Here is an 18,345-nt window from a genome sequence, read left to right as displayed (position 1 = left end):
CCTTTTACGTTTCAGAAACTCCTTACCCATTCTTACATGCTTGCTTCTCCGTGTAAATATTAATATACTAGAGGCCCGGTGCATGAAAACTCATGCATTGGAGGTGGGGGGGAGGTCCCTCAGCCCGGCCTGCCCCCTCTCACAGTCCGGGAACCCTCAGGGGCAGGAGGTGACCCAGCGATCAGGGGAAGGCAACACCCCATCACACCTCTGCTGCTGCCACTGCCGGCAGAGCAAGCCTCGGCTGGTCCTGGTTACCTGAGCCTCGGGCGGCCCTGGGCGGCTCTGGGGCTGAGGGGACTGGGGGACTCCAGAGGCAGGCATGCAGAGTGGCCAGGCCCGCCTGGGGGCAGGCCCGGCCTTGTCATGCGCCTGCTGCCCCGGCGGGGCTGAGGGGACTGGGCGTCGCCATCTTGTGGCTGTGGGCGCCACCATCTTTGTGATGGCTTGAGGGTCACTTAGCATATTCCCTCTTTATTAGGATTATTTAGGTTCCAAGAATCATGCTACTTTTTAATTTGGGTTCCATACATTTATAGATTAATTTGAGGAGAAGTTACATCTTTAAAAACTTGAGTCTATCTAGAAACAAGATTAAACTTCACATCCGTTGAAGTCTTTGTTCAGGGTTCTCATGAGCTTTGAAATCATCTTTACAGTCTTATTTCAAAGCATTTCACTTCATTTTTTTATATTATAAAGGGTACCTTTTTCTATTATATATTTAAACTGGTTGTTATTTATACTTAATAAAAATGCTTCTGAATCTTGTACATTTTGGTAGGTATAAGATTGGTATTAGTGTACAAGTAACCAACTTTTCTTATTGTTTCTAATAATTTGTTTAAAAATGTGATCCTTTGGATTTTCTACATATATAATTGTATCATCTGTCCACAATGCTACTATTGCTTCCTTTGCTGGTATTTAGTCTTCTTATGTTATTTCTTCTTTTCCATTTTTACACTCTGATGTCACTTTCTTATCCAATCGCATTGGTCAGTACTCTCTGTCCAGTGTTTCTCGTGTTTGACCATGTACATTCTGAGGGATTCTTTTCTGTTTAAGGAGAGGGTCATATGGTTTGGCTTCTTTGACCTCGAATTATGGTGAATTGTGCTGATAGAGTTTTAAATATTAAGCCATTCTTACATGTCTCCTTCGGTCGTGGGGCAGCACTGAATTCTGTTTGCTAATATATTATTTAATTTTTTTCTTTATTAATATTGTGAGGTTGTGCTGTGTGTGTGTGTGTGTGTGTGTGTGTGTGTGCTGTCTTAGTCAGGTATGGTTTAGTGTTATGCTGCCTTTGTGAAGAGACCATACCTTTTTCTTTCACCAAGCTCTGGAAAATTTGAAAGAATAGAAAAAGAATCTGTTTCTTCAAGTTTGTTTTTTAAACCACAAAAGAATCAACCCATTAAATCGTCTGGCTCAGTGAAATTGGGAAGGGTGCGGTGGTTTTCAGTAAACATGTGAAGAGTTAATAGACAAATTCCGTTTTGTACCTCGGTGCCCCTCTTGAACTGTGACATTTTGAAATGAACCCTTGTCACCTCCTAATTGTAACTCCCGTCAGAGATGTGGCTCCACGTGGCCCCATTCAGTCACTAAGCTCTTACGGAGTAGCCACCAGCGTGGGGCAGGTGGTGTGGGCGATTCGTGGGGTCCCGGACACGGCCCACATGTGCTGTCCCGGAGGGCTGGCTGCTGCTGAAGCCGCATTCTCGTGAATTTGATTTGTAAGCTGCCTCCGGACCATGGAATATGGACAGAGCTCAGGGCTCTGTGCTCACAGTTTCTGCGCTCTCTGCGTTCGTCACCACTGGACCTCAGCACAGCCCTTCCCCGCAGCAGCAGAGCCAAGGCAGCGGGTCCTCGCCTTCCTGGGCAGGAGCCCCGGCGCTCAATGCTGGGCCGCCTTCGTCTCCGGGAGGGGAGCCGGTTGACCTGCCTCCCTCACCAGCTCCCCGTGTGACTCGCTTCTCTTTACCTCCTGAGCGTCAGGTTTTAACCTACGAGATGAGGGCACTACGGCTGTTTTGTAGACGAGATGAGCTATCCGATGGAAAGCAGCAGGGCGCAGCGGGCACCTGGTCAACCTGAGTCCGCCTCCCCGCTTTGGTATCTCCCCGATACCTCGCCCAGCTCCGGACTAGGATGAGGACCGTCATGGACTATTTTTTGGGCCCAAGCCTTGACTGGTCTCCCTATCTCCCCACTTCACCCCCCCAGTCAACTGCCAACCAGACCGCCAAGGTAATTCCTAAATCTCAAGTGTGCCCCGTCCGTGAGCAGCATCAGTAAACACCTGTTAGCCCCCTGGTCCTCCCGCCACGTTCCCCTCTGATCTCCACGCTCCCGAGCTTGCCTCCGTTTCCCCTCCAAGCTTCCCCTTCACCATCAGGCACCGCCCTCAGTGCCAGGCCTTCCTTTGCACAGACTGTTGTCTCTGCCCATCACCCCCACCCCTATCCCTCCCCCCTCCCCCTCCACTCTTCACCCCTCCACCCCTCCATACCCCCACCCCTTCCCCCATCCCCCCTGCCCCCCTGCCCCCCTACCCCCCACCCCTCCCCCTCCCCCCCGCCCCTCCTCCCCTCCCCCACCTCTCCCCCATCCCTCCTCCCCTCCCCCCGCCCCCGGTGCTGGCTTTATGTCAGTGCTTCTCACCTGGCCCTCTAAGGGGTCTCCTGGGGCAGAGGCTGTGTATGGCCTGTCCGCCTCCCGTGTGCCCGGCCCAGGGCCCGTGGACGAGGTGTCCGCCAGCATTTGTTGTCAGGGACACAATTAGTCTGTGGGTTACATGGTAAAATATGAATGAGATTTTCTCCATTTCAGTTCTCAAAGGAGCCCTCGGGAAACGGTTCTTTAAAACACGAAAATGAAGCCAGGAAAATCAATTGCGCTCCTCGCTGCAGGAGATGAAGGCAGGCGTGACTTTCCCGAGCCTCCCAGGGCACCGCAATGTAGGGGGGTGGGGGGAGGCACCTTTCATTCTAATGTGGATTTCAAGCGGGGCCCAGGCTGGGAGTCCCCAACCCGTTCAGCCGCCTGTGGAATTCAGGGGCACACGGTTGCGAAACCCCCGCGCCTCACACGGCCTCTTTCTTCCTTTTAAGTGACAGTGAGCTGGCTGCGCAGCCTTGCCCACGGTTCACAGTGCAACCCCCGGGGCCTCGATGCCTCCCTCCGCAGTGCAGGGGAAAGGCCAGACATGGACAGGAGGGTGGGTGTTGACGGTGTCTCCCAGGCCCAGCCCCGTGCCCTGCATTCTCCTCGGACCTCCAGAGCGGCCCCGGGGGACACCACTGTCACCCCTCTCTCTGTGCAGAGGAAAGTCAGCGCCCGGGACGCAGCGACCTGCCTGAGCCACACGAGTCAGGGGCCGTTTGTGCATCTTCTGCGCAGTCGCTTGTATCATCGCTGGAGTCTGTGGCTGTTTTCATGACCCAGGTCCTGGCTTCAGTCAGATTCTAGAAAACCCAGCGCCACCTTATTGCCCTGCTGCCGGTACGGGCGCTGTTCTGAGACCTGCCTCCAGCTGAGCATCATCCTCATCCTTCCCTTCATTGGCTGCTAGTTTCCTCATCTGTGAGTGGGGACATAATAACAACACCTGCCTCTCGGATTGTGTGCAGACACGCGGAGAGACGCTAGCATGCCGGCGGCAGCACTGGCACACGACCATCTCCCTGGGGGGTCGGGGCTATCAATCCTGGGGCCTCACAGTGCCTGCAGTCATTTCTGCAACCAGAGAGGGTGGAGTACAAACAGGATGAATGAAGCTGGTCAGGTGGCACTGACTGACTTCCCACCGATTGATTGATTGATTGATTCATTGATTGATCAGACAAGCCCTGGGATCCTCCGGTGGGGCCCTCAAGAAGCAAACAGCTGGGTTCAAACTCAGGTCTCGCCCAGGCAGGTGTCAAACCCCTTCCTCAGCCGCTGCGTGCTTCCCTCCGAGCCCGGAGTTCGAACCTCCCACACTCTCTGCTTTATTTTCCGAAGCAGGAGGAGGCCCTGACCCGAACCTCCCCCCCCACCCGTGGTTTTCCAAAACCTGCAAAGAGCAGCTCCCCTTGCAGGGAGGGATGCTGACCCTCCGCTCTGGGTCGTGACACCCCTTGCATCCCGCCTGCTGGGCCGCTGGGAGGGAAGGGCCGAGGTCACAGGTGAATAAGCACAAAGCCCGACCCAGACCTGGGCCCGGGGCACAGCCACGGCACCGGCTGAGGGGAGGGCAGGCCACCAGGGCCAGCCCCTGCCCTAGTGCTGAGCGTAGAGGTCTCCGCCTGTGGGCGGGCTGTGCGCAGCCGCGCGGGTCTGCTGGCCGGGAGCCCGACTTGGTAGAGTCAGGCAGTTTACAGGGGACAGGCACTCCGTCATGAGGAGCAGGGGAGAGTGGGCGAGAGGCGGGGCCTGGTTCCTTCCCCAGTAAAACCAGGGCAAAGTTAATTAAGGCTGTGCCTCAGCAGGCTATTCTGATGCAATTAGGAGGTGCCGCTGGGCAGCCTGCTGTTTCAGGGACAGGAAGTCCGCGAGGGGCTCCACAGGCAGGCATGTCAACAGGGGTGCCAGCGCCACCGATGCCCAGCCCCGCGGGAGCCTCACGTCGGGTCTGTGCGAGTCGCCTGTGTGCCTGGCCCGTGTGCCTGGGGCCGCGGGCTCTCCGATGAATCCCGCGTCTGCGGCCCAGAGCGGGGTGCCACTTGCTTAAGTCACACAGCCAGTCTGTTCCTAGAGCCTGCTCCTGCCACCTCCCACCGACTCCCTCCTAAACCCTGCGCCCCAGGCTCTGAGCAGCCTGCGGTGAACTGCACACTGCGCGTGCCCGAACCCTGGGAAGCCTTTGGTGTTCTTAATAAACTCACGTATAACCAAGGGAGCAGGGAAGGAGCTGCGGACCCGTCTGCTCGAAGCCGTCAGCCTGCACGTGGGGACGGACCTGTAGCCATAGTCGCTCCCGTGGCGACAGCAAGGCCGGGTGGCCTCTCAGCCTGCCGAGTCTCCCTTCGTCACAACAGCCCTGCTAAGGTGGATGAGGGCCTTCTTGTCTCTGGACCACTGTTGACAAAACGCAGGCGATGGACAAGGTCGCAGCGGACGCTCCAGCGCCTCCCCTGGCCCAGCAGCCCGGGCAGGAGGAGGCCCAGGCGTGTGGGGAAATGTAGGAAGAAGGGGCGCAGCCTGGCCTGGCTGTCACCCCAGGAGTCCCGCGGTAAGACAGTTCCTGCTCCGGCTCCCTGCGCCAGGCTGCACGCCGGGGCCTGGGTGGCAGTAGATGCTCCGTCAATGTCAGGTCCTTGTTCTCCGCACCCACTCCGCCTCTGCAGGAGCGGGCGCTGGAGCGATTTCCTGGCCCTTTAACCCACCCACCGGCACCGTAGCAGGTCGCAGGTGCTGCTGGTGCTTCTCCCTGACCCGTGGTCGGCAAACTGCGGCTCGCGAGCCACATGCGGCTCTTTGGCCCCTTGAGTATGGCTCTTCCACAAAATACCACGGCCTGGGTGAGTCTATTTTGAAGAAGTGGCGTTAGAAGAAGTTTAAGTTTAAAAAATGTGGCTCTCCAAAGAAATTTCAATCGTTGTACTGTTGCTATTTGGCTCTGTTGACTAATGAGTTTGCCGACCACTGTCCCTGACTCACCTCGGGCCCATCGACCCGCTTCTAGAACAGACGGGGCGGGGGGGGGGGGGCGGGCAGTCTGGTGTCAGCCTTTACTGCTACCTGATCCTGAAGCCACACTTTTGAAACCTTGTTTCCTGTAAAATAGGTTTAAAAATGAAAGCACAGATTTGCATGCACTGCCCCCAGTTTAAGAACTGAGAAGTTGAACGTACAGTAGGGTCTCTGTCTCTTCTTGAAAAGCCCAGTCAGCCGTTATCTGGGCCTCCTCCCGTCCTTGCCAACCGTCGCCAGGGGAGATGGGGCGCGTCCCCTCCAGTCCCCTCCAGCGCCTCCACGCCCCTTCCTCACACCGGACTTCCTCTCTGGCTCAGGCCGCCTGTCCGCTCTGAGCACGCAGTTGGTGACCAGCACAGTGTGGCTCCTTCCGCCGGACAGGCGGTTTGGGTCCGGGTGACGTGTTCAGGTGTCCTTTGTCCTGGTCCTCGGTTTACGGCTCATAGAGCCACCACCTCCTGAGGCACGGCCGCTGCCTGTCCTGCAGGAGACGCGCAGCCACGGCTTCCGTCCTCCGCTTCAGGGTGACGGGTGGTGTGAGCTCTCAAATGAGAAACCCGGGGACCTGAGACTGAGCTCTTTCACCAGCCAGGCCCGGCCCCGCATTCCTTCCTTTTAATGCTCATTCCAGAGCGAGTGAGACTGGGAACGGAGTCACAGCTCCGGCATGTTCCAGTGCGAACCGAGCCTTTTTCTTTCAAGGGTTCCACAAGTATTAGTGCGCTGCTGGCCCCGCCGTCTCGCCTCCCCACCTCCTTCCTTCAGGTGCCCCGAGGGCTCTGAAAGAGACAAGTTATTGCTCATGGAGTCTGAGGCCGCAGTGGGACAGTCCCTGCCCGGGCTCCATGCGCCAGGCATGCACTCCGGGGGCTGGCTTCCTTTCCTTTCAAAGGGCCGCTCACCCAGGGGACTGACTCATCGGGCCCCCGAGCATGGGCGCCTTAATGGGTGGGGGCTTCCCCGGGGAGCTGACCCGCCGTGTGATGGTGCAAGCCCTCTGGGGTGGGTGGGCAATGTTCACTCCCCACAGCTCTGGAGGCAGCCACCCTGGGGAGTGCGCAGGGACAGCCTCGGGGCCAGCGGGGCCCAAACCCTGCTGCTCCCGGCGCCGTGGCTGCGTTTCCTGGGCACCTGGCTTCGGGTCTCATGCTCTCCGTCTGTAAAATGGGAAGATGAGAAGACCTACTTGGCAGGGCTGCTCTGAACATTATGGTAAGGGATAAAGCTCAAACAGCCGCACTGAGGTTGGTAATTCCCAATGGCATCTTAGTCTTCTCCAATGAAGTCATCTTGGGTGCGGGGGCCTGGCCCGTACGACGAGCCGCCTCCCTGTCCAGAGGCTGAGCCCAGCGGGGGGTCAACAGAGCAGACGCCCACTCCCCGCCGGTCCTCCGTGCTAGGCCCGGCATGTCCCCCCAAGGCTGGCATCGCGGCAGAATCGCTCTGATCCATCGGCTGACGGAGGCACCCTGTGGTGTTGGTGGCACCGTGTGGGAGAGGGGGGCACCAGCTCTGGGAGAGGGGAGCCCTCCTCCGAGCCCAGACCCCAGGCGCCAGAGGGCCAGCCTTGTAAGCAGACCTTTCCAGGGCGGGCAGCTCAGGCCCGCGCTCTTACCCCTTCTCTGTCAGCTCCTCCAGGACTCCTCCCCCCCCCAGGGGGGTCAGTGTGTGTGTCTGTATGCCTGTGTGCTGGTGTGTGTGTGTGTGTGTGTCTGTATGCCTGTGTGCTGGTGTGTGTGTGTGTGTGTGTCTGTATGCCTGTGTGCTGGTGTGTGTGTGTGTCTGTATGCCTGTGTGCTGGTGTGTGTGTGTGTGTGTCTGTATGCCTGTGTGCTGGTGTGTGTGTGTGTCTGTATGCCTGTGTGCTGGTGTGTGTGTGTGTGTCTGTATGCCTGTGTGCTGGTGTGTGTGTGTGTGTCTGTATGCCTGTGTGCTGGTGTGTGTGTGTGTGTCTGTATGCCTGTGTGCTGGTGTGTGTGTGTGTGTCTGTATGCCTGTGTGCTGGTGTGTGTGTGTGTCTGTATGCCTGTGTGCTGGTGTGTGTGTGTGTGTCTGTATGCCTGTGTGCTGGTGTGTCTGTGTGTGTCTGTATGCCTGTGTGCTGGTGTGTGTGTGTGTCTGTATGCCTGTGTGCTGGTGTGTGTGTGTGTGTCTGTATGCCTGTGTGCTGGTGTGTGTGTGTGTGTCTGTATGCCTGTGTGCTGGTGTGTGTGTGTGTCTGTATGCCTGTGTGCTGGTGTGTGTGTGTGTGTCTGTATGCCTGTGTGCTGGTGTGTGTGTGTGTGTCTGTATGCCTGTGTGCTGGTGTGTGTGTGTTGGTATGTCGGTGTGTGTGTGTGTCTGTGTGTGTCAGTGTGTCAGTGTGTGTGTGTCTGTATGCCTGTGTGCTGGTGTGTGTGTGTGTGTGTGTCTGTATGCCTGTGTGCTGATGTGTGTGTGTGTGTCTGTATGCCTGTGTGCTGGTGTGTGTGTGTGTCTGTATGCCTGTGTGCTGGTGTGTGTGTGTGTCTGTATGCCTGTGTGCTGGTGTGTGTGTGTGTCTGTATGCCTGTGTGCTGGTGTGTGTGTGTTGGTATGTCAGTGTGTGTGTCTTTGTGTGTGTGTGTGTGTGTCTTTGTGTGTCAGTGTGTCAGTGTGTGTGTGTTGGTATGTCAGTGTGTGTGTGTGTCTGTGTGTGTCAGTGTGTCAGTGTGTGTGTGTCTGTATGCCTGTGTGCTGATGTGTGTGTGTGTGTCTGTATGCCTGTGTGCTGATGTGTGTGTGTGTGTCTGTATGCCTGTGTGCTGGTGTGTGTTGGTATGTCAGTATGTATGTGTGTGTGTCTTTGTGTGTGTGTGTGTATGCCTGTGTGCTGGTGTGTGTGTGTTGGTATGTCAGTGTGTGTGTCTTTGTGTGTGTGTGTGTCTTTGTGTGTCAGTGTGTCAGTGTGTCTGTGTGTGTGTGTCTGTATGCCTGTGTGTCTGTGTCTGTGTGCTGGTATGCTAGGGTGTGTGTGTGTGTGTGTTGGTATGTCAGTGTGTGTGTGTGTGTGTGTCTGTATGCTAGGGTGTGTGTGTGTGTGTGTGTGTGTTGGTATGTCAGTGTGTGTTTTTCTGTGTACAGGGCAGGAGGGGTGAGAGGAGAGACTGGGGAGAGACCCTTCCTCTTCCTGGGAAGACGCACACGGAGAGCGGGGCCGACATGCTGCGCCCCCAGCGTGCAGGCTGTGCGGGACCCTGCGCTTGCTGTCGCCGTGCGGCTGGCGTGGTTTCACCTGTGCGGGAGCCATGGGTGTGGAGCAGCTTCGCTGGCCCAGAGCCCCCCTGGCACGCGTAGCAGAGCCACACACTGGAGCTGGAAGAAGACCATTTCTCGTTTTCCAAACCAATTTTGCTGACCTGATTTTCTTTTCTTTATCAACTCCTGTGCCAAGAAAGGGGATTGAGGAATGGAAGTAGCTTAATGGAATGCGCTGTGTGCTGCAGGGCTGGTGTCTCCATGGCGACGGGATGCAGGCTGCATGCAGACGTGGGCTGAGATGCACTGAGACAGCTGTGCCTCTGACGGGGCCGGGTGCACGGATGGCCTCCTGGGCTCGCGTGGAAATGCTGGCTCCTGGGCTCTGTACTGACAGGGGTCCGGGATCTCGGGGTGCAGGGCCCAGGACTTTGTATCTGATCTCCCTCCTTCCATGGCTCTGAGGCTCAGGGAGTCGCAGGCCCATGGTGTCAGGCCAGGAAGTCAGCCCCCGGGGGATGTTGTGCACTTTCAACCCCATCACCAACTGTTCAGAGGAGTACTTTCGGGAGATCCCTTCCGTGCGGCAGGGACCATGGATGGGAGGGGAGATGGGAGGGACCAGGGAGGACACGCCCACCTCAGGTGCTTCAGCCACGTCAGCACAAACCACCAGCAGACCCTTTAGCAGGACCCACGGGCCCCTGGGAGCCCATGGGGGCTGTAGGTAGTTGGGGGGCACAGGTCACGGCTGATGGCAGCACGGTGTAACTCCTGAGGGTCCTTGTGCCGAGGAAACCCCCGACCCAGACTCAGCCCTGTGATGCCACTTGCAGGGATGACAGCGGCGGCAGCGGGAAGCGTTCGCCAGTCATTTTCACCTTCGCACGGTATCGCCACAGTTGTCCCTCGTGGCCGTGTGTGTACACTGGTGCGGTGGTGAGCCGTTTTCCAGATGGGAGAAACGAGGCCTCCTCGGTCCTGCTGGTCCCGGCAGGCGTGCAGGAGGTCCTGGGCCTCAGGGGGCAGAAAGCGCAGCTGCGGGAGAACACGGGTCCTGGGGGACGCGTGTGCATGTGGCCGGCGGCAAGCGCGCAGGACCATGCCTGCGATGATGGCCGGTCATGAAGGCTGTTTTCCTCTTGGACTTCCAACTTTGTCTTTTTAATCACGGGGCAATGAATTCTTAATAAAAATAACGCTACTGTAGTTAGAGATATACTGGCAGTAGGACATGTGGTGGATCGGGACTTCCACCCGAGTGCCTAGCCTCACTGCCCCCACGCACGTAAAGCCGTCCACTCCCTCAGCCTCTGCAAGACAGTCTGTGGAATGGGCACAGTGACGGTACCCACCGCACAGGCCGCGAGGACACGGGGGGGGGGGGGGGTGGCTGGCGCACGTCTGCACTCAGTGCGTGCTAGCTGAGGGTGTGACCTCGGGCAGGCCAGCCCCGCGGCTCCGTGCCCTGCCCCGTTTTGCCTCACAACATGAGAAAGTCATCCGTGTCGCCCCGTCCAGAGAGAAGTAAACGGAGGACTCCCAGGGCCGAGTCACTCCCAGGGTCACGTCACTCCCAGGGTCACGTCACTCCCAGGGTCACAGCGAGGGCGGAGCTGGGCTTTGCCACGGGAGCCTGACCCTGAAGGCGCTGCTCCTTCTGCGGCCGCGGGGAGGCGGCCGGGGACCCGGTGTCCCCGGGGCGGGACCTCTGCAGCTGCTTCCAAGGTGCAGGGTGGCTGAGTCTGTCTCTGTGTTCCAGCTGTCACGTACCAAAGACAGATGTCTGCGGGCAGCTGTTCCACCTCCCACAGAGCGCCAGCTCCTGATGCGACGGGCCGGCTGCTCCCGGGCCCCGGGTGTGCCCCGCTCACAGGGAGGGCGGCTTGTGGGGCTGTGGGCCCAGGTGCTGGGAAGCTCCCTTCCAGCTCGGGTTTCCAGGAGGCTCCTTACAGGGCCGGACCCAGCGAACACTGGCCACTGCGGCTGAGCTCCTTCTCCCTCCTCCCTGAGGCCGGAGGGCGGGCTGAAGGCCCACGCTTGGGAACGAGGCCAAACACATACATTTCTTACGACCCCGCAGCAGCACACCGCCCTCCAGCCGCGTGCACACGGACATGGTCTGACCGTAGGGTTCAGGAGGCGCCATGTCCACCGTTTCCTTTGCCAAGTCCCCCCGTCCAGGGCGCCCAGCTGCCCGGAAACAGCCCCATTTGTGTGGAGCAGCGCCCGCCGCTTCCTCCTGTCTGCACGCCCCCTGCCTGGGTGGCAAGGAGAGGGCATGGGGACCCCCAACGTCGATATTATTATCTTTTTCTTCTGAATCAAAACACCCTCCTCTCCATGAGAGGAGAATTCCATGTTTCTAGGCCAACTGACTCAGTGGGCCACCAGCTTTGGAAAAGAACCTGAGAAAAAAATATATAAACAACAAAAAAAGAAAAGAAATGCAAAAATAAAAGAAAGAAAAAGAGCATGAGACACACACACAGCTGGTTCTGTAACACCCAACGCGTGAGGTCCCGGGCTGGGCCCCGCCAGCTGTGCACAGGGGCCGGGCCGGGCCGGGCCAGCCCCGGTCCCGGGTCCGCCAGGCACCCCTCTCCCATCGATCCTCACCGCCCCGGTTTGTTCGGTGCGGTGCTGTGTTGAGAGCCTGCTTGTCCTTCGTGTTAGGGGCTGGGCTTTGGCTCTGGCAGAGTGGGGTGGGGACCAGCAGAGCAGAGCAGGGCCGGGCCTGGACTTCGATTCTGAACGGGCCTGTGTGGTGGCGGTTGTGTGAATCCGCGTGGGGTCGCCGCAGGTGAGAAGCGACGATGGCGTGGGCCAGGGTGGAGGTGACCGAGGGCCAAAGAGCACAGGTGGTTTGCTCAGGGTCACACTGCAAGTGAGCGACAGCCCATCCCTCCCCACCCTTCCCTCCTTGCCCCCCCCCCCCCCGCGCCTCCAGGCTTCCAAAGCTGCAGGCCTGAGGCAGGAAGCTGGCTGGTGACCCCGTTCTGTCCCCCCAGGTCACCATCCTGGTCAGCCTGGCCCTCGCGTTCCTCGCCTGCATCGTGTTCCTGGTGGTGTACAAAGCCTTCACCTACGACCACAGCTGTCCGGAGGGGTTTGTCTACAAGGTAAGGGCCTCTGCAGGTGAGCGTCCCCTCGCCCCTCTGAACCTCAGCTTTCTTACCTGCCCAATGGGCGTGGATCATCCGCCCACGGTCTTTTGCGAGGCCTGAAGGAGAGAACTCAGTGAAGGCAGGCAGCGAAGGGCCTTCTAGATCAGCGGTCGCCAACCGTCCGCACCGCACGGACCACCAGCGGCCCAGGGACCATCGGTTGGCGACCGCTGATCTAGACAACCGCTCTCCACAAACGTTCGTCAGAGTAGAGACGGTCTGATCTGGATCTAGAGCAGGGCGTTCGCCTCCATAAACCACCCTTTCCTGGGCGCCCACGTGGGACGTTTCACACACGATCCCTCCATGGAGCTGCACCCCATTGAGAGATACAGGGGGGTCGCCCCATGTCCATCCAAGGGAAGGGAGTGAAGGGCGTTTGGGGAGCAGCGGTTTCTGAGACGTCACCCAACGTTGCAAAGCGAGGGAGTCGCGTGTGGAACGTCCCCTTCAGAACAGGTTCCCCAGGAAACAAGCGCCACGTGACTCCCGAAGACACGTTCTGAGCAGGAGGCCAGGCTCTGGGTGATGGGGACACCTGTGATCGGGGACAGGTGCACACGCTGAGACGTAGCCACACAGGGGACGCGGTGCTGTGGTGACAATAGGCAGGGGGTGTCCAGACCTGGACATGGAATCCCCTCCAGGATAAGACGGAGGAAGAGGTGCTGCCGTGTGTGAGGGAAGGGGCGGGGCAAGTGTGTTTCTATTGGCAGAAAGAGCTCCCTAAGAATACACTGGAAAATGAAGAAAAATGGGTCCTGGGGGGATGGTTAGGGCCCAGGACACAGGGACCCGGAGCCAGGCTCCCCAGCACGTCTTGCTGAATATCTGCCCTTGTCGTATTTAACAAATAAAGAAATAAGAAGAAATTCCTGAACATTAAAACAAGCTAAACAAAGAACTTAACTATATCAAGTTGGGGACATGAACTCACTAAGACTTTAAATATTTCAAATGACACTCTGTTCCCCCGGTGGGATGTACATTCTAAGGACACAGAGCTGCAGAGAAAGCATTGAAGTCCGTGGCCATATACTGGCGTTGTTTTGTGGCCATTTGCTGTGTAATGTATGGCAGGACAATGCAAATATGTAATTACATCAATGTGGTCAGGAACCAAGGCTTTTTAAAAATATGTACTTTTATTGACCTCAGAGAGGAAGGGAGAGGGAGAGAGATAGAAACATCAATGATAAGAAAATCATTGATCAGCTGCCTCCTGCATGCCCCCTACTGGGGATTGAACCCACAACCCAGGCACGTGCCCTTGACTGGAATCGAACCTGGGACCCTTCAGTCCACAGGCCGATGAGCCAAACCGGCTAGGGTGGGAACCAAGGCCTTGATGGAGAGGAGACACAAGAGCAAACTCAAGGAGATGGAGGGCCACGGGCTGCGGGCAGTGCCCGGGGGTGGGGTGTCGGAACCGCAGGTGACCTGGTGGCACCACGGTGGTGACCCAGCCAGTAACATAGGTGGCAGCTGAGCTGGCACCGCAGGCTTCCTTCTCCCGCCCCAGGGAAGTGTCAGCTTTGATGGCGATGGTGACGTCCGTCGCTGGGGAGGCCCGCGGGTGCTGTCCCCTGCTCTGTGGCTGGGCCCCAGGCGGGGATGGCGGGGGGGGGGGGGATCGCAGGGCGGTGGGAGCAGGGTGTGCGCGGTGCTGACCGGCTCTCTCGTCCCCAGCACAAGCGCTGTATCCCGGCCTCCCTGGACGCCTACTACTCGTCGCAGGACCCCGGCTCCCGGAGCCGCTTCTACACGGTCATCAGCCACTACAGCGTGGCCAAGCAGAGCACCGCGCGCGCCATCGGGCCCTGGCTCTCGGCCGCCGCCGTCATCCACGAGCCCAAACCGCCCAAGACCCAGGGCCACTAGGGGCCACCGCAGCCCGGGGCGGGAGGGGGGCCCCCGCTGGCTAAGCCAAGCTCCAGTTACCAGACAAGGCTGTCCTCCTGGGGTGGGGGGCGGGGGGCTCCCCTGAACTTCCATGCGCTGGCGTTGTCCAAATCGCTTTCTTTTCGTCCCTGGTATTGTCGCTTCTCCCCGAGTCAGGCTCGTGTACAAAGGCATGTTGCGTGTTGACCGTCCCCATGTAAGACATGTTCAAGGCCACTGCTTAGTGTTTGTTAGGAAACATGAAAAACAGGAAAGGAGACAGAACACCAACAGGAAAGGGTGAAGGGGCTGCGTGTGGAGGCGTGGAGGGCAGCGAGGACCCTCGGCTGCTCAGATGAGGGGCCGCAGCTTCCGTGCGGGATCTGGGGGTGCGGGACCCGGGGCGACACAGGCGGGGCTCTGAGGGAGCCACAGCTCACGGTCACAGCTCCCAGCAGGGGTGCCCTGCAGGTCGGCGCGGATGTGTGAGGGTTTCCGGGTTCCCGAGCCCCCTGGGCGGGTGGGTCCGCAAACAGGAGTGGGCGACTCCCTGCGTCTTTTCCTGGTGTTTCTAGACCCTCCCCTGGGCGCTGCCCACGTTCCTGGCAGGTTGGGCCGGGAGGCGGCGGGGGGCGGGAGGGGGGGGGCGGGAGGGAGGGGTGCAGAAAGAGCGCAGGGTGGGACGGCCTGTGACCTTGGCCATGCTGTCAGCACAGGCACCCGATTTTAAACTTTTGTTCGGTTGTTCGTTTCCCAAAGTGCTAATAACAATGAGAAGAACAATGAAGGTCGCAACCAGGAAGCTGGGGGGGCGGGAGACCCGAGGTGGGGCCGCAGCCAGGCGAGCTCGTTCTAAGGAAGCACAAACGCGGGTCCCCTGCCCACGCCGGGGTGTCGGCAGGGACATCCGTCCAACCCCCTGAGCTGGTTTAGACGCTCCTGACAAGGAGGCGGCACTGGCCTCAGCCCGCCACCCCCGCCCCCAACCCTGAACCCCTCGGCACACCACAGTGTGCCCCACAAGCATTCTGGGGAGGCCCCCTCTGCGGGCGTGGGCTCCAGGCTGGGAGGTGTAATTGAGATGAGGTTTCCCCACGGCTCTGAGGCCATCCAGGGCGCGTGTGGCTGCGGTGTCGCCGGCATCGTGACAGCAGCTGGTCCGACAGCAGCGACTCCCGGCGCCCCGCCAGGCCACCGTCCCACCCTCCTCCCCGCCTCCGCCCGCGTCACCCACATCCATCCGTCATCCAAAGCCCATAACAAGCTGTCCCTAGCCAAGCCGCTGAGCGCTTCCTATTTTGTGGTGTATTTTTGTCAGTAGGTAGCAGAGGCTGAAGTATTTTTGGTGTAATTCTTGAACTTTTCTGACGGGAAACAAATAAAGATAGATGTGTCTGAGAGTCGTGGCCTTTCTCTTCTGCCCAGGGCCCGGCGGGGAGAGGCTGGGGCAGGGTGCCCAGGGCCAGGGGGATGCTGGGGGCAGGGTCCTCGAGGCTGGGCCTGGAATTGGGCGGTGGGGGGGCCTCCATCCTTAGGCCTCGGGGACCTGAAACGATGCTGAGGTCAGAAGCAAGAACCAAGAGAGGCACCTGGCCACCTGCCCGCAGCCCAGGCCCTGCCCTGTGAGCACCTGCGGGGCAGGCTGTGCGGGGCCAGGCACCCAGCCTTTCCCTGCCTGCGGCCTGGGGGCGGAGCCAGCACGGAAGCAGCAAGGAAGGGCGAGGAGAGCCGGTGCCCCCACCGAATGCGACTGGCCGCGAGCCCCAGCCTGAGGAGGAGGGCGGGCGATGAGTGGGCCCACGCGTGGTTAGCTCATTTAAATCTCCTCATCACCTGGGGAGGTAGCGGTTACGGACCCCATTTGACAGATGAAGAAACTGAGGCCCAGAGGGAGGAAGAGGTGCCGAGGGCTGTGGCAGCTGAGCTGGGATGCAGACTCAGGTAGGTGCTCCTTTGCCACTCATCCCCCGCTGCTTCTGTGAAACCCTGAGTCATCCGTCCGTCTGTCCGTCCGTCCGTCTGTCCGTCCGTCCGTCGAGGATGCGGCTCATCCTCAGACATCCAGTCGCGGAGTCCCCGAGGCTCACCGGCTCGTCCCCAGCCTCGGTGTCCAGGGCTGCGTGAGGACAGCGACGCCCAGTGCCTGCACCATGTGCCTCGGTTACGTGCTGTGTCCCAGTTCAAACACCTTCCGTGAGGTGGGGACCCGCGTCCTCATTGCTGTCGTGTCCTCAGCACCCCGTTGGGCGATGGAGGAAGGGGCCCGGGCAGGGCAGCCCCGGCTCCCCCCCAGCGGTCAGGAGGCAGCTGAGCTGTGGTTCCCACCTGCAGGTTCAGGTACCGTCATGGTCACCTCGGTGCCCGTCAGCACCGACCGCTCCTCTCTGCCGGGGGCCTGGGAGCTGTGGGAGCCGGGAGCTGTGCTCACCCCTCCTCTCCCACCGATGGCAGGCACCTGGGGGGCGGGGGGACCTGACTGGGCGGAGCACGAGGCTGACTCCAAGCTCACGGCTGCGCCAGGCTGTGACCGAGCAGGCGTGGCTGGTGGGAGGAAGGGGGCAAGCGTGGCTCCTGCCCTTTGTGGCTGCCGAGCTGGGGGCTGGGGCGTGAGGCAGCCCCCCCGCCCCTCCCGCACACAGCCCGGGCCTCCAGCCCCTGGGGGCATGGGAGCTGGCCACGCCAGGCCGGGGCCTGGGCCGCCCTCCCCCGGCAGCGCAGGTGGGTCCGTGTGGCCACGTGTAAACACGCACTGGATTTCCAATTACACAGTCAGCTAGCGACTAACGGACACAGGTTCAAACGCTCTGTCACAAATGACGTGCTGCTCCGTTGCCCGAAAAAACAAACCGAGGCTGCAGGTATGTGATGGCAACGGGAGTGAGGGCCAGAGCGGGCCCTCAAGGAGGGACCCCGGCCCACATGCTACTCCTGGCGGGGTCAGGATTTCTCATCGGAAGGAAGGAGGGCCCCTGTCTGCCCCCAGGAACCCCGAGGTCGGGAGTCAGTTCTAGGAGAGGGTAACAAAGGGGCTGGTCAGGGAGAAGCCGCTGGGGTTCTGGAGGGTGCGGTTTCTGGCTTTGGAGGATGGGGTTCCGCGGGGCACAGCTGCCTGGCAGAGAGCGGGGCGGGGGTCCAGGAAATGATTAAACCAGCAAACAGCACCTTTGTTCACATACAAGCTGTGTGTGTGCTTTTGCACACTTTAAATCTTCTCGCCAACACGGGCCGTGCACCCAGGGGAAGCTCACCGTGCGGGGGACCTGGTGCGGCCGATCTCAGGGCAGGTGTCCCTGTGGTGTCACTGTGGCATCACCAGGGGCCCGTGGGGGAACAGGCCTCAGGGCTGGGGGAGGAGTTCTGGGGGGTGGAGAGGAGACTGCAGAGCCTCCTCCCTGCCCGGGACAGCCCGTGGGGTGGGAAGGGCTGATCCTGGGTGTCCCCTGGGCCGGGCTGGGCACTGAGATCCGGCAGGCCAGGAGGCTGTGGACGCCCTGGCTCACAGTTGGGGCTGGAGGGGCCGGGATGGCGCCTGGTGAGCCCGTCAGTGACCAGGTCAGGAGATCGTTAGGGAGACAGACATTTTCCTGGCAAATGGAAAGACCACCTGTGGGAGCTGCTGCCGATGAGTTCACCCCCCTCCCCGCCTGTGATGTGGTCTCATCTAATTGGGGAGTTATGTGGGAAAAGGAGGAGAAGGAAATACCAATAATTTTTCCAAGATGCACACGACACCATCTCAGAGAATAGAAAAAACAGCCTCCTGAGCCGTTGCTAGAAAAGGGCTGGTTTCCATAGCAACACCGTGCCGTTCCGTGGACCCGGCGCAGTCTGGCACAGCGGGTGTTGATCTGCCTGCCCTCCTCTCAGGAATGATCTGTGTCTGAGAACCTAGACTCAAAGTCACCCCTGAAGCTGCCCCCACAGATGGCCTCCCTGCTCTGAGCCCTGTCTCCTCTCTGCCTCTCCATCTCGCCTCTCCTGATTGGTCCTTGTCTGTGTCTGCCTCTCCGGGGTCCCTGGCGAGCACCTTGCTGGGTGCGGGGTGGGGCCTGTGGCAGAGGGGAGCCCAGAGCCCCTGGGAGGAGCCCGGCCTCCAGTCTCAGTGCCTCCTGGATCTTCAGCCTCCACCAACTCCGGCCCCTCCCTGAGCTTGTGTCTCCATCTTTAAAATGGGGATGATCATTGTACCGACTACTCTTTTTGCAAGAATTCAATGACACATTTTTAAAGATTTACCTGTAGCAGGTACTCAACAAACTGTAGCTACTGTATCTTGAATAAGCATCTTACTCAGCCTCGGTGTTTTTATTTGTAAATTGGAATTATTTATAAACTAGAGGCCCAGTGCACGAAATTCATGCATTGGGGGGAGGTGTCCCTCAGCCCAGCCTGC

General features: G+C 59.4%; 1 protein-coding gene across 2 annotated transcripts in view; it reads left to right on the top strand.

Annotated features, from left to right (window-relative positions):
- Window positions 1-15,352, top strand: part of NSG2 (neuronal vesicle trafficking associated 2) — a 36,384-nt gene extending 21,032 nt beyond the window's left edge. For both annotated transcript variants that reach the window (XM_080676647.1, XM_080676648.1), the window contains exons 4-5: window positions 11,916-12,026; window positions 13,761-15,352. In XM_080676647.1, coding sequence (XP_080532773.1) covers window positions 11,916-12,026; window positions 13,761-13,952 — 303 coding nt within the window. In that variant the 3' untranslated portion in view covers window positions 13,953-15,352. The remainder of the gene's footprint in view (window positions 1-11,915; window positions 12,027-13,760) is intronic.
- Window positions 15,353-18,345: the final 2,993 nt, after the last annotated feature.

This window comes from Plecotus auritus, assembly GCF_963455305.1.
Source record: "Plecotus auritus genome assembly, chromosome: 6".
Taxonomy (NCBI): Eukaryota; Metazoa; Chordata; class Mammalia; order Chiroptera; family Vespertilionidae; genus Plecotus; species Plecotus auritus.
Note: the sequence above shows the minus strand (reverse complement) of the source record. Positions and strands in the feature narration are given on the sequence as shown.